At 39.1% G+C, this 13,579-nt stretch overlaps 1 protein-coding gene across 3 annotated transcripts in view; it reads right to left on the reverse strand.

Annotated features, from left to right (window-relative positions):
• Positions 1–227: 227 nt before the first annotated feature.
• Positions 228–13,579, reverse strand: part of GSTCD (glutathione S-transferase C-terminal domain containing) — a 138,723-nt gene continuing 125,371 nt past the window's right edge. For all 3 annotated transcript variants that reach the window (XM_039255608.1, XM_039255609.1, XM_039255611.1), the window contains exons 9-12: positions 9,740–9,873; positions 7,394–7,424; positions 3,809–3,878; positions 228–737 (exon numbers count right to left, since the gene is read on the reverse strand). In XM_039255608.1, the coding sequence (XP_039111539.1) occupies positions 601–737; positions 3,809–3,878; positions 7,394–7,424; positions 9,740–9,873 (372 nt within the window). In that variant the 3' untranslated portion in view covers positions 228–600. The remainder of the gene's footprint in view (positions 738–3,808; positions 3,879–7,393; positions 7,425–9,739; positions 9,874–13,579) is intronic.

Here is a 13,579-nt window from a genome sequence, read left to right on the forward strand (position 1 = left end):
TCTCATTTGGTAATTCATGGGAAATATATTCAAGGAAGTATATGAAATGAGATACAAATCCAACTCACTCTAGCTTAAAAAGTTAACTATACTGTAATAGCCTGATGAAATATTTTTAAAAACTATAGAAAAAGTCCAATTGTTAAAAATACAACCCACCAACCAGTAAATCCCGCCGAATCTAGTTCTGGTCTCCATCTGAATATCTAAATGATTACAAAGGCTGCAATGCTCACAATGGCTTTGATTAATTGTTCTGAACCGAACATCACATTGGCAAGATCAGAAAAGCTGGGAATTGAGAAGGAAATTGTTATTCCAGGGATGGAACTTCCACTGCTGAGTATTATTCTGTTGGCAGCTGAGACTTCAGGGGATTCTCACCATGAAAACCAGCAGTCCTTAATCATACATTACAAGAGCATTTGTGATGCTTTGCAGGCAGCCTTTCTTCCATGATTTTCCTGCTGCTTTCCTTCCTGAGCACAATCAGTTCAAGATGGCTAATGCTGTTTGCTAGCTATGCCAAGAACCTCCTAAGTGCCACTGGGCTTTCATCATGAAGACGGATGGCAAAACATCAAATGTGAGTATCTCCTCCTAAATGGGGACTCCCACGATCATGTTATTTTTGGGAGAGCAGCTCTCTGGCTCCATGGATATTACTTGAACCGAGTAACCACGTTCTTCTGCAGCTCTTGCTCGATCCAGATCCACCAGGCACATGCACTGTTTTCCTGAAATACAGTAAAATGGTATCATGAGACATCCTACATCGAACAATTCAATTTCAGTTTGTCTAAGGGACTCTACACAGTGATAAAATCTACAAGTACCTGGGGAATGCTATATGCTCCCAAGTCCTCTTTGGTCTCTTTCAACTTCATTCTTGATCGGTATGGACACAAGACAATTACATATGACTTTTCACAGATTTATGTCTGCTGATGACTTAGAGAATGTTTACTTTTTAATATGTATTCATAAATAAACCTTAAATATAGACTACAGATCCTATTTCCCACTTTGGCTAGAAATACATTTTAAGACCTGGTCTCTGCATTTCCTGTGAAAATATATTACCTGTAGTATTAGGGGAAAATGGCATCTATCTTTAATAATACTTAAAGTATCATGCTGAGGGGTGCCTGGGTGGCTCAGTCAGTTAAGCGTCCAACTTTGGCTCAGATCATGATCTCATGGTCCGTGGGTTCAAGCCTCGTGACAGGCTCTGTGCTGACAGCTCCTCAGAGCCTGGAGCCTGTTTTGGATTCTGTGTCTCCCTCTCTTTCTGACCCTCCCCTGCTCGCACTGTTTCTCTCTCTCAAAAATAAATAAAAAATATTTTTAAAAAATTAAAAAAAAATTAAAGTGCTAAAGTATCATGCTGACTATGAGTCACCTGAGAGACATAATACATTTGAAAGTGGAATTTTTAGGACAAGGAAAAACGAGAAACAGAAAATATTTGCGAAAATTCTTAATAGTCTGTTGGTTCTTTCAGGTTGAGTATAATGTAATCAATTTTCAGAACTCTTGCATCCCTATAAAAGAGTGGTATTCGGTTTTCTTTGTAATCTTTGGAAAACAAAAGAGAAAATCTGCCTGGCAAGCAAAGCAGCTAATTTGTGTTCCTTTGGCAAATGCTAATTTCTATGTTAAAGGTAGGTCTGGAAATAAAAATGATTTGAAGTTGAATACGTTCAAAGCTATGGTTTACTTTTATTCATTTCAATTCCTTTAAATTCAATACATGAATTTCATCCTCCAAGAGGTTACTGACTATGCAGAACTTCATTCCATTTTCCCTAATTATAATAATGACTAAACATTATTTTTAAATACTTTACTTGAATGTCTGCAGGAACTACTGGACTTATGCAGCTTCAGTAGTGAAGCCAAATAACTGAAACAGAGAAGTTCTATGGAAGACAGAAAAACCCTCACAGGAAAACCAAGGAAGGGGAAATGAGTAGGTAAGAATTGGCAATGAGACACTCAGGTTTAAACTGTTTATTTTGTCCTTTTACCTTAAAAGCCCCTACGCCAAAAAGGATGCACTATGTTAGAAATGAAATGATATAAAGAGAGATGTCTTGAATTCCATGCAGGTGAAATCACCCTCTATTCATCAACGGTCCTGTGGCTGACATTGTTTCCCTTAAAATACTGTTTGTCCTTTAAGACATCTGTAAAGGTTCCCCCCACACCCATCTACTCTTAAGTTTAAAATGAAACATTCTCTGTCAGTATAGATGCCCTGCATTCCTTCAGTACCCACCCTGGGCTTACACTGCAGCTCATTTATCCTTGGCTTTGATCCCAGTCCAGTTAATTTTTCCTTTTCTATTACGTAGAAGAATCTCATGTTTTCACATGTTGAAGTATCTTTACAACTGAAATTCGATTGTTGGGAATCTACCTTTTGGGCCCTGGGAAGCTTCCTACAATGTTCATAGAACAAAAGTATGGCCCATGCAAAGTACAGATGCTGACATTTGATGGAGTCTATGACTTTGAACCTGACTTTCCCTTGCCTCATACCAGTGATCATGCCAGACGCCACTCCTCCTGTTCAACTCCAGCAACTTAACCTTCCAGCGCTCCCTGAACATTCAAAATGTACACTTGACAAAGTCAAAGTGTTGGCAATGGGGAAGAGAGGAGAGAAAAAGAATGGGAAGAAGACAGAGGTTGCAGGCAGGAAAGAGGAAGAGCTTTTCCCATATGTTTATGCTCCAGAGTGTGAGAAGGAGAAGGAAATCACTTCTTCCTTCAGGCTCAGGTCTCAAATGCCTCTCTAAATGTGTATCTTGCTATGCTGACTTTGACTTTAGAGTTTAAAGATAACTGCTTCTCATACAATACAGTCCCTGGATGCAAGCTAATTACCACATCTGGTGCCCAGCCAAGAAACAGCCATCTGTTTTCCAATATACTATGATGGCCTCCAATGTGGGGCTTTATTTTTGATTCCACTCAATCATCTCATGCCCTAATTTTGCAACCCTGCCTTCCAGTGATGGGACTCCAGCACTGGGAAGCATTGCAAAAGTGGATAGGAGCTTCATGTCTGGAATCAAATACTTTGGGTTCATAGTGTGACTCCATCACCTACTGGGTAAAGGATCCTGGACAGGCTTTTGTCCTAGTTCCTTCATCTGTAAAGTCTAAATAATAGTACATATCCCAAAAGTATTTTCATTAGAATTTGCTGAGATAATGGGAAGGGCATTTCACTCAGTGCTTAAATGTGCACTGTTAGCCACTATTGTCCTTCTAAATGTGATTTCTTGTGTTAAAACAAAGTCTTGGATAAATTCATTATTTAAACTTGCAATGTTATTGTAGGTCTTCCAATTCCATGGTAATGTTTACTATTACAGATGTCCAATAAACTGGTCTATGATTAGTAATACATAAGCATAACTTTTTACCAAGAAAGAAAACTTTATCATCCTTGCTTATATATTTTTTAATGCGTTAATTTTGGCATGCATAGTTGATTTTCCCATCTTTATTATTTTCCTCTGTGGCCTTTGACAGATCCTTCAGTTTGTTCATAACAGTAAGGACATAATTCTACACAATGTACGAATATTGAAAATGAATTTAAAAGTATTAATGTTAACAAAAATGGGATAAAATACTCTTACAGTCACAAAGCCCTTTTCAATATGGATGGCCTTTTTTGGAAAAAACAAACTTTAGTTCCTTGTTGATAAATGGACCAGTTTTCTCCAGATAGAGCCAGTCCATTCGTTCCTAGGCATAATCTACTCACCAGCTGCTCTGTGAAAACACATACCTATGAGCCTTCGCTGCGCTGGAAGCTGGACAGCTGTCTGATCCGCAAATCTGCACAGAATCATGTGTTCCTAAAAGAAAAAGCAATAGAATGCGAGTCTGTTTTATTCTTCTGCTTCAACATTGTGAAAATTATAAAAGCCACCTCATTTTTAATTGAATAAAGTACTGCATACGTGATACTGCTAAAGGAAACACATTTTCAGAAAATGGCACTCAATAACCTTTTCCCTTCAAGCAGACTGTTTTTCAGATGAAGTTCTTACGAACAGGTGCAAGGAGAATCCTCAGGGCCGTTTCACCAGTTGCTTTTAGCTCAAATATGGTCACAATTTGTGACTATCATGTGGTTAAACTAAAAGACCTAAAGTTCACTTCTATTTTTCCTGTAATAAAATTTGAATCTCAGGAATGTGGCTCTAAGAAGACAGTCTAAGTGGCTTTTCTTCCTATTACTGAAGGAAAAGGACGTACTGTAGAAGATCATCATCGTTTGTGGTCTCTGTAGTTCTCCAGGATACCCAGCAAAGTGCCGGCTACTCCTACACTTTTCTGGATTCTTCCCATGTCCCTTTGGAGGAGAGGAGGCCGGCTCACTCACTCTCCTCTCACTCCAAAAGGCTTCCGGAGCCATATCGATTTCTGGTTTCAAGCCAACCATACGGATGACTTGAGAGAGTGGGAGGGAGAGTTGTTCTGCTTAACAATGTTGGGAAAGACTGCATTCATGCAAAAAGAACGAGACTCTATGGCGGCAGGCAGAGAGCTGACGAGTCTGCAAGGCATTCTGAAATCTGCAAGCAGCCACAGGTGAGTGATCAGGCAGAGTGAGAGGACTGCAGTGCTCCCGTGACAACTGTTCATTCAGAACAGCTGCAGTTTCCAAGGGTGTAAATGATCTCACCTGTCAGCTTCGCAAAAGGTTGAACTCCGATCCCTCTTTGTCCCTAACTTAGTCTTTTGTACATTCAATTCGAGGCCTCCATTTTTTCATAAGGTAATTGAAGTGACTGTGTGATGTTAGGTCTTTTTGAAGGGTTACCTCTGTCTCAATTTTTATGCATTAAAAAAACACACTGTAATGCTCATTATAAAATTTAGTGGCCAATGGGTAGGATGCTAATAAAATGGTTCAAGTGAATAACTTTTATTTAGCAGCCATGAACTGGCATCAACAAAGGGGCACAAGAAGGATTTAGAATGATGTAATTTGAAGAGAAGGCAAGAAAAAGCATGCCCTTTGTCTTGATTGCATTTGAAAACTAAGAGTCACTTAATGGTGAGGCAATCATCTCAGATAGGGTTTGTTTCTCTTGTCCTGATAAGCCTCACCAGATTTGCTGGAATTATTTGTGTGTGTGTTCTCCCCCACAGTCGTTAAACTCTGAAAGGGGACAGCACATAGTAGGAAGTCAGTAAAGGTTTGCTGGCTGAACTGAACTGTGGAGAAAAATACTGCCAGAGTGACTCTCAATATATTTGGCTAAGACATCCATTACTTCTGGCTGGCAGGCCATCCATCAGGGTTAAGTCAAGAAATACTGAGATACCATCTTGCCACAGTATCCAAGAAGCTGAGACTTTTCTCCAGAGCCTTTATACCTGAGGCCCTCAAAAGGGCTGGTGGCCAAGCAGCCTTTGGGGGTGTGGGAGAAGGAGGAGACAAGGATGAACTGGGTACCAGTGAGTTTTCTCTTCTCTGGAAGAGACTGAGTGCCCTGTCTCTATTCTTTACAAAATTTATACTCTTCTCTAGCCCGTGAGACTGTGGCATCCTACCTCTTCATCGCCCTAGGTTTTTTCCACACATCCTCTCAGTTTGCTTTTAGTTAGTGTCACTCAAAGATGGATTAAAAATGGGGGCCTAATTTGAGTTTATTTTTCAACTCATTGTCCACTGTACTGCCAGGGTCTTATAAGAGAAAGGTAAAGTGTTTTGAATCTTATGAAAATAAAATTCCTGGGGTCCTAATGTCTCCCTAAAAACCTGGTAGTTCCCCAAGACATACAGACTTTAATTTCAGAAGGGAAGGAAAAGCCTGGTTCTGGATGAAAGCATGAGCACTTCAAGTTCCTCAGATGTGGGGGCAAGAGGGGGAAAGGAGAGGGTGGGAGACAGAGCTGGAGGTACATGTTTAAGGGTTATAAACCAGGTTGAAGGAGATATATGTGCCAATGTGATAGAAGTAGTCCCTCACTACTTCACTGTTGGATGGAGAAGGAAAAAAATCTTGAAAGATGGGTGCTAGCACATAAAATGAGGCTATGTATTTTTAGTGAGTCTGTGCAAGAAGTGAACTAAGAATCTAAACTAGTTTATGAAGTTTTAATGGGATTATTCATGTATTTCTGGCAAATTTCATTCCCATTTCTTAGATTGCATTATGTCACGTTATGGACCAATTAGTTAGCTACTGGTGATATTCAGAAAGCCAGAAATCTGTTTTGCTCAGATTGGTGACTCAAAACTCTGTAATGTTCTGACTACTGTTGACAGACAATTCTCTGTGGGTCTCTTGTGTTTCTTCATGCATTATGAGTAGAGGTGCTGCTTTGGTTCTAGACCAGGGGGTGGCAAATGGTGGCCTGTAAGCCAAATCCAACCTATGACCTCTTCTTGTATGGCTCTCAACTTAAAAATGGTCTTTACAGTTTAAAATGTTTTTTTAATGTTTATTTATTTTTCAGAGAGACAGAGACAGAGCATGAGCAGGGGAGGGGCAGAGAGAGAGGGAGACATAGAATCCGAAACAGGCTCCAGCCTCTGAGCTGTCAGCACAGAGCCCGATGGGGGGCTCGCACTCACAAACTGTGAGATCATCACCTGAGCCGAAGTCGGATGCTTCATGGACTGAGCCACCCAGGTGCCCCCCAAAAAGGTCTTTACAATTTTAAAGGATCATAAACCACCACCAAGAAAAGCAACAACAATGACCAGGACAAAGTATAATGGATGGGAGATTAAGTGGCGGACAAAACCTAAAATATTTATAACCAGCTGACTTTTACAGAAAAATTTCCCTGTGTTCTAGATCATCGACTCAAAGACATCTGTATAGGGAGCAGCTTTGGAAACAACACACTGTGTCCCTCCGGAGCAAAGGGCAGGAATGCCTGCTTAAAATTACACCTTAAAACACCTGGCTTTCCTGAGCTCAGTTTTCCTCTCCTGTAATGGAACTCACTGTGTGTGTAGGGGTCACCTGGCCTGTTTCATGCTGTCCAGGGGGAACTGGGTCTCGGGAGGTCAATGCAAAAATGATGATAGTCCGGCCGCTACCTTGCGTCTGTGATTCGGAAGTCTCCTCTCTGCCAGCCTTCACGGCACTGTGGCAGGCTCACAAGTTAGCTTGCAGGGTAAACGCTCAGACCTCTCGCAAATCTCACACCTACTTGGACATTAATCTTGATTTGCAAAACAAAAAATACCACCCCAAAACAAAGCGTCCCCCATACCCCATATTACATATTGATGAGTAACTCCAAGATAACTATAGATTACATATCCCATTAGAAATTTGAGAGGGGAAATATATAAAGGAATAAAAAGTATATTCTAAAGACATCTAGAACTTTTTAAGGTTACCTTGTACGATAAAGTTTTCTTGAATTGTTCACTGAAATAGAAAAGGAAAAAGAGTCATTATTTTAAATAGTAGAGAAACCAAATATTAGGAATAGAATCATCTATATTTCTATATAGAAGAAACTATAAACAAAAATACATATTTTATCTGAGGAATACATAATGCCATCCTAAACTAAAAACTATGCCAGTTTGAAATGTCTTTATAAAAAGCCAAAGGCACACCATCAGTATGTTATTAATTTTAAAGAACTTTGCGAATATTGTTTAGACTATTAGAGACACACAACCATTTTGTTTTTCTCTTTCCCACATAGGTGCACACAGATTCAGGTGTTTGTTTTTTTAAATGCTTTTTTTTAAATTTTGAAAGAGACAGAGAGAAAGAGAGAGAGAGCGTGCAAGCTGGGGAGGGGCAGAGAGAGAAGGAGACAGAGGATCTGAAGTGGGCAGCACAGAAAGCTGGACGTGGGGCTCGAACTCACAAACCATGAGACCTGAGCTGAAGTCAGATGCTTAACCGACTGACCCACCCAGGTGCCCCAGATCCAGGTGCTTTAAATTGTAGGTTTCACTGCTCTTCGGGTGTGGTGAGGCCAACAGATCAGGCGATGACTGCCATGTGTTTTCCTCACAGTTCCCACACAGGCCACATGGAAGAGCACCAGACTGGTTAGAAGGCAGAGGGAGTGGGATGACATGTGGGCAAGAGCCTTTGTTAGGGAATTCCATAGGCAGGAATGGCTTAGCAGGACGGACAAGCTCAGGACTGGCTAGCGTGAATGATGTCAGTGGCTCTGGCGATAGGGGCTGCCCCCAGTTGTCTGGTACCTGACCCTGGGGTGATTAGGGCAGGGGGATAATGGCCTGCGAGTGGTTTTCCAATGACAATAGGAGAAAATATCAATAAATCTACAGAGATATGAAAATGTTGACAGACGCTAAAGTAAGATTTTAAAATCAATTAAGTGAAACTACAGGCTGAATAACTCAAACTAGCATTCTTAAGAATCTTTATAGAGCTAGACATAGATTTCTTGATGGTTGTGAAAGAAACATTTTATCTGTATAGGTTCAGAATAAAGAGATATTTCAGCTATTCAATAAACCCTAAGTTATATTTTATTATTCGCTTTTCCAAAGTTCCTTTGGTTTTCTCTCAACTGGTACAGATTGTGGTAAAGAACAAAATAATGAAATACACAAAAAAAATCAAAAAGTAAAAGAAGGCTATTTTTTGTACCTTGTTACTTTACTCAGAAGCCTTTAACTATAAATTCTGATGGAAATTTTCTAAGATTTCTTAAAAGTAATTATGCAAATGACCAAGCCTTTTTTTTTTTTTTTTTTGACACATGGGATAGAATTTTCAAACTAACATATTTAATCTATTCTATCTTAAAAATGATCAGGGGCTCCTGGTGACTCAGTCAGTTAAGTGTCTGACTTGGGCTCAGGCCATGATCTCGTGGTTCATGAGTTGGAGCCCCTCGTCTGGCTCTCTGCTGTCAGCACAGAGCCCACTTTGGATCCTCTGTCCCTCTCACTTTCTGTTCCTCCCCTGCTTGCTCTCTAGCTCTCTCTCAAAATAAATTAAAAAAATAAACTTAAAAAAAATAAAATAGGGGGATGGGTTAAATGGGCATTAAGGAGGGCACTTATTGAGATGAGCACTGGGTGTCATAAGTAAGAGATGGATCACTGGGTTCGACTCCTGAAGCTCAGACTACACTGTGTGTTATCTAACTTGGATTTAAATAAAAATAGATAGATAGGTAGGTAGATAGATTAAAATACTACTGCTACTACTGTGACTGACAACAGGTCACAATTTATTGGATGCCTACCCTATGCTGCTTCTAAGTGCTTTACATTCAGATCATTCAATTCTCACACAAACCGAGGTTGTTACTGTTATGACCTCCATTTTGTAGATAGGAAGGGTAAGCAAAAAGAGTTTAAGGAAAATTGCCTGAGGAGAAACAATGTATAAAAGTCTGAGGAGCCAATTCTTGCACCCAGGCAGAAGCCTTGCAGGTTCTACGCATGTAACCCCTATACCCACTGCCTCTCATTGGTGGTGAGAAATGCCAAAGCCATCAGACTCCTAGTCGGCTCAGTCTCAGACTTGCTTCTAAATGTGTCTTCTGGAGCTGGATCCAGAGAAAAATCAAGGAGGAGCCATGGAGGATGCATTTTCCGTATCTAACTTATAAATAACACCTGCCTCTCTAGAGAGAGGAAATGAGCTCAAAACTGAATTCTCATTGCAACTTTATATCAAGTGAGTTTGGTATGTCCCTTTATTCCCCACATTTGTGCCTTAGGTAGAACACTAAATATCACCTTTTTGGAAAATTAAACTTTGAGGTGTTCTGAATGAAACCATAACAGCAAGGGCATGTGACAAAGGCAGCCCGCGTTTTGATGCAGTGCTCGATTACCATGTCCGTTGCTGCTCCACAAGCATGCAGTGCCACCTGGAAAACAAAACCAGACACGGGCACTAAGTTCTTTCTTAACCAGCAGTGCTATTTTTGCCTTTTTTTTTTTTAACTTTGTTTAAAAAAATTTTTTTAATGTTCTTATTTTTTTGTGTGTGTATGTGTGTTTGAGAGAGAGACAGAGGGACAGAGCATGAGCAGGGGAGGGAGCAGAGAGAGACAGGAGACATAGAATCTGAAGCAAGCTCCAGGCTCTGAGCTGTCTGCACAGAACCAGAGCACAGAACCCGATGGGGGGCTCGAACTCATGGACTGAGAGATCGTTAGATGCTTAACCTACTGAGCCCCCCTATTTTTTTTTTAACCTTTTGTGTGAGGACTGATTCTCTGAGGGTTTCACGTTACCAGAATATTATTCCATAACAGTTTTAATAGTTCTCATTTGGACATACCAAAGGACTAGTTAGCTATTCATATTAATTAAGAAAACTAAGCTAGGTTACAAATGGAATGTTGTAAATGAAGCAGAAGATTCATTCAATGGAAAATCTGACGTGATGTTAAATATGGGAAGTTTAATATGTATGCATGTCTAAACCTAATGTTTTTGCTGATTATGAACTTAGTTCAGTTGTAACACTGTGGCAAGAATACTGGGTTGAAATCTGAATTTCTAGTCTCAAACTGTAGTTGCCTGTTAAAATATAACTTCTTTGGGCTTCAGTATAAACTATCGTTAACAATCTGACATATAACAATGCTGCTGCAAAAATTAAATGAAAATGTTTTTGAAAACATTCTTTCAAATGGTGCATGAATGTAATCTAATCAATGTTGTGTGAAAACTGATCAAATCATTTTTAGTAGTGCCTTTTCATATTCATATAACAGTTCTTAACATTGTGAATCGCATGAACTACTTTCAATGGGTTTACTTTAAAAGGAAGGAATAAAATTATGAAGTGAAGTCTGATTAGGGCTTCAATAATTCATTTAAAAAAACTCCAAAAATGATTTTGAAATGTTTTCAAAACAAATTCCTTAAATATATCTATATTGTATCACAATATAAAATAGACAATTGTGAAATTAGGCTCAGTAAAGCAAAATAGCACCTTATGAAAGAAAATCTGATATGAGGATCTTAAAAAATAAAGCATTTTGTCAGAAAAATACTCAGATCTCTATTTCACTCTGGACAGAACCAAATTGTGTCGGATGATAATTCTTCTTTCTAAGGACAGATCTCTCAACTTCAGGGGAGGTAGGGGCTTTCAAGATGAAGAGGAGATTTTCTGAAAATGGTGAGTATCATAAGCCAGACTCCTCTCTTGAACTGGAAAACCAAAAGCAATGTTGTACTGTGAGGAGAAAAGCCAGCTGTCTCTGCTCTCGCCCCTTCTCCGGGATTTCTCCTCCTCCAGGCTTACACTGGTGTAGAAGTCAGCAACCCCTGTGGTTGCTGTCAACCCACCTGTCCTGTTTCGGTCTGAAAGTCGAGTCTGGGAAGGCTGCTGCCCAGTGACGGCAGAAGTACAGGGCAATTGGAAATAAAGAACTTTGATTTCTCATCTACCCTTTTTATTTAATCAGCTTTGCACAGTAAAGCTAAGACCATTTCTTATTTTCATGACTAGCCAGAGAAAACCTCACCATAAAAATTATAGATTCATTTTTCCCTGGAGGGAAAGAAAAGAGAACCAACACTCCTTGAATGCCCTTTATGTGGGGGCACTAGGCAGGGTGATGGCATGCAGATATTTCTGTGTTCATGACAGCCCTCAAAGATTTTATTATTTCCATTTTAGAAGTAAGGAAACCAAGGCTCAGAGAAATTAAGAACATGCCCACAACAAAGCAGGTCCTGAGGGGCAGGATCCTGACCCCAGAGATTGAACTCATGCATTAATTACATCAGGCTGCTTTCCCACAAAACCCCCTTAAGTCTCTTAAAGAAAAGTTTAGACTATTTACTTTTATGATTCTCTCTTCACTTAGGTTCACATTTTCTTTGCTACACACAAAAGAAATGAATTTACTTCCCTCATTTAAACAAAGCAACTAAACCTATGAACTACTGGGACGCCTGAGTGGCTCAGTTGGTTAAGCATCTAACTTCAGCTCAGGTCATGATCTTGCAGTTCATGAGTTTGAGCTCTGTGCATTGGGCTCTGTGCTGACAGCTCAGAGCCTGGAGCCTGCTTCAGATTCTGTATCTCCCTCCCTCTCTCTGCCCCTCCCCTGCTGATGTTCTGTCTGTCTGTCTCTCTCAGAATAAACAAACATTTAAAAAAATCTAAGAACTATTTACATAATGGATTTTAGTCCTAAAAGCTTTTATGGCTTCATATGTCCCTAATTTCCCTTGTTATCAAGCACAGGTCGGAAACAACAGGCAAATAAAAAGAGAGATAGAGATCAATGGGACAATTTATATATGAATATTTGTATAAATTACATTTAGCATAAAACAAAGGTGGCACTTCAGATTACTGGAGAAAAGATGGACTTTTTATTTAATTTATTTTGTGTTTTATTTTTGAGTAATCTCTACACCCAATGTGGGGCTAGAACTTAGAACTCTCAGGTCAAGAGTCACATGCTTCACTGACTGAGCCAGCCAGACACCCCACAGACAGACTTTTTAATAGATATACTGGGTAAATCCTACAGTCATGTGAAAAATAAAATTAGATCCTTTCCTTTCATCATACATAATATATTTCAAATGGATTCGAGATTTAAAATGCAAAACAACAACAACCATGAGTGAATTCCTCTATAACCTAGGGGAGTGGGAAATACTTAACTATGTCTGAAATATGCAATGGGGGTAAGGTTAATACATTTGACAAAGTAAAAATAGAAAAAAAAGTTTTAAATGGCAAAAACACACATCAAAAACCATACATAAAAAGACAAATGACAAAGTGAGAAAAAAACTGGCAACTTATAAACAAAGGGTTACTATCCTTAATACTATAGCAAGCTTCTGAAAATAAAGTACAATAATCTGATACTAAAATGGACATGAGATTTGGACAATTCAGAAATATGCAAACATGTCTTAAACCAAAGCTGCTTAATATTGCTCAAGATAAGAGAAATAAGTATTTAAACTACATTAAGATACTACTCATCACCTATTAGAGTAGCAAAAATTCTAAAATTTGATGACAGTCTATGGGATAGGGTGTATAGGAAAACAATATCATACCCTGATGGAAACACAATGATGTCAAGACCCCTTGGAGGAGGAATTTAGCAATATCCAGCAAAATTGCATGTGTAATTTGTGATCTCATTTCTAACAATCTGTTCAAGGGATACACTGGCCAAAACATAAAAAAGACTTATTCATTGAGGCAATATTTGAAATAACAACAAAATGGAAATAAGCCAATTTTCCATTGACGGCGGACTGGTAGCTTACTCTGCAGCTCTAAAAAGGAATGAAAAATATTTCTCTACATGGCCATGGTAGATTTTATTAGATGAAAAATAATGTTAAAAAAGCCTCAAACTATTTTCAGCAGTCATCATTGGCGGCTGTATTTTTGTGTTAGAACTTGAACGTGTATATTGTCAGATAAAACAAATAAGACATATGCTGATGTCACTAGGAAACAACAAAACTTTTTTTAAGCATAGGAGAAAGAAGAAAGAGATGGGCATAGATAAGTGAGGCTAAGTTAAAATCCCATAGTTCTGAATTTAAATTGGAAGTGTCAGTATGAAACCA

The sequence above is a fragment of the Hyaena hyaena genome, unplaced genomic scaffold, assembly GCF_003009895.1.
Source record: "Hyaena hyaena isolate Hyena2069 unplaced genomic scaffold, ASM300989v1 scaffold_535, whole genome shotgun sequence".
NCBI classification, from domain to species: Eukaryota; Metazoa; Chordata; class Mammalia; order Carnivora; family Hyaenidae; genus Hyaena; species Hyaena hyaena.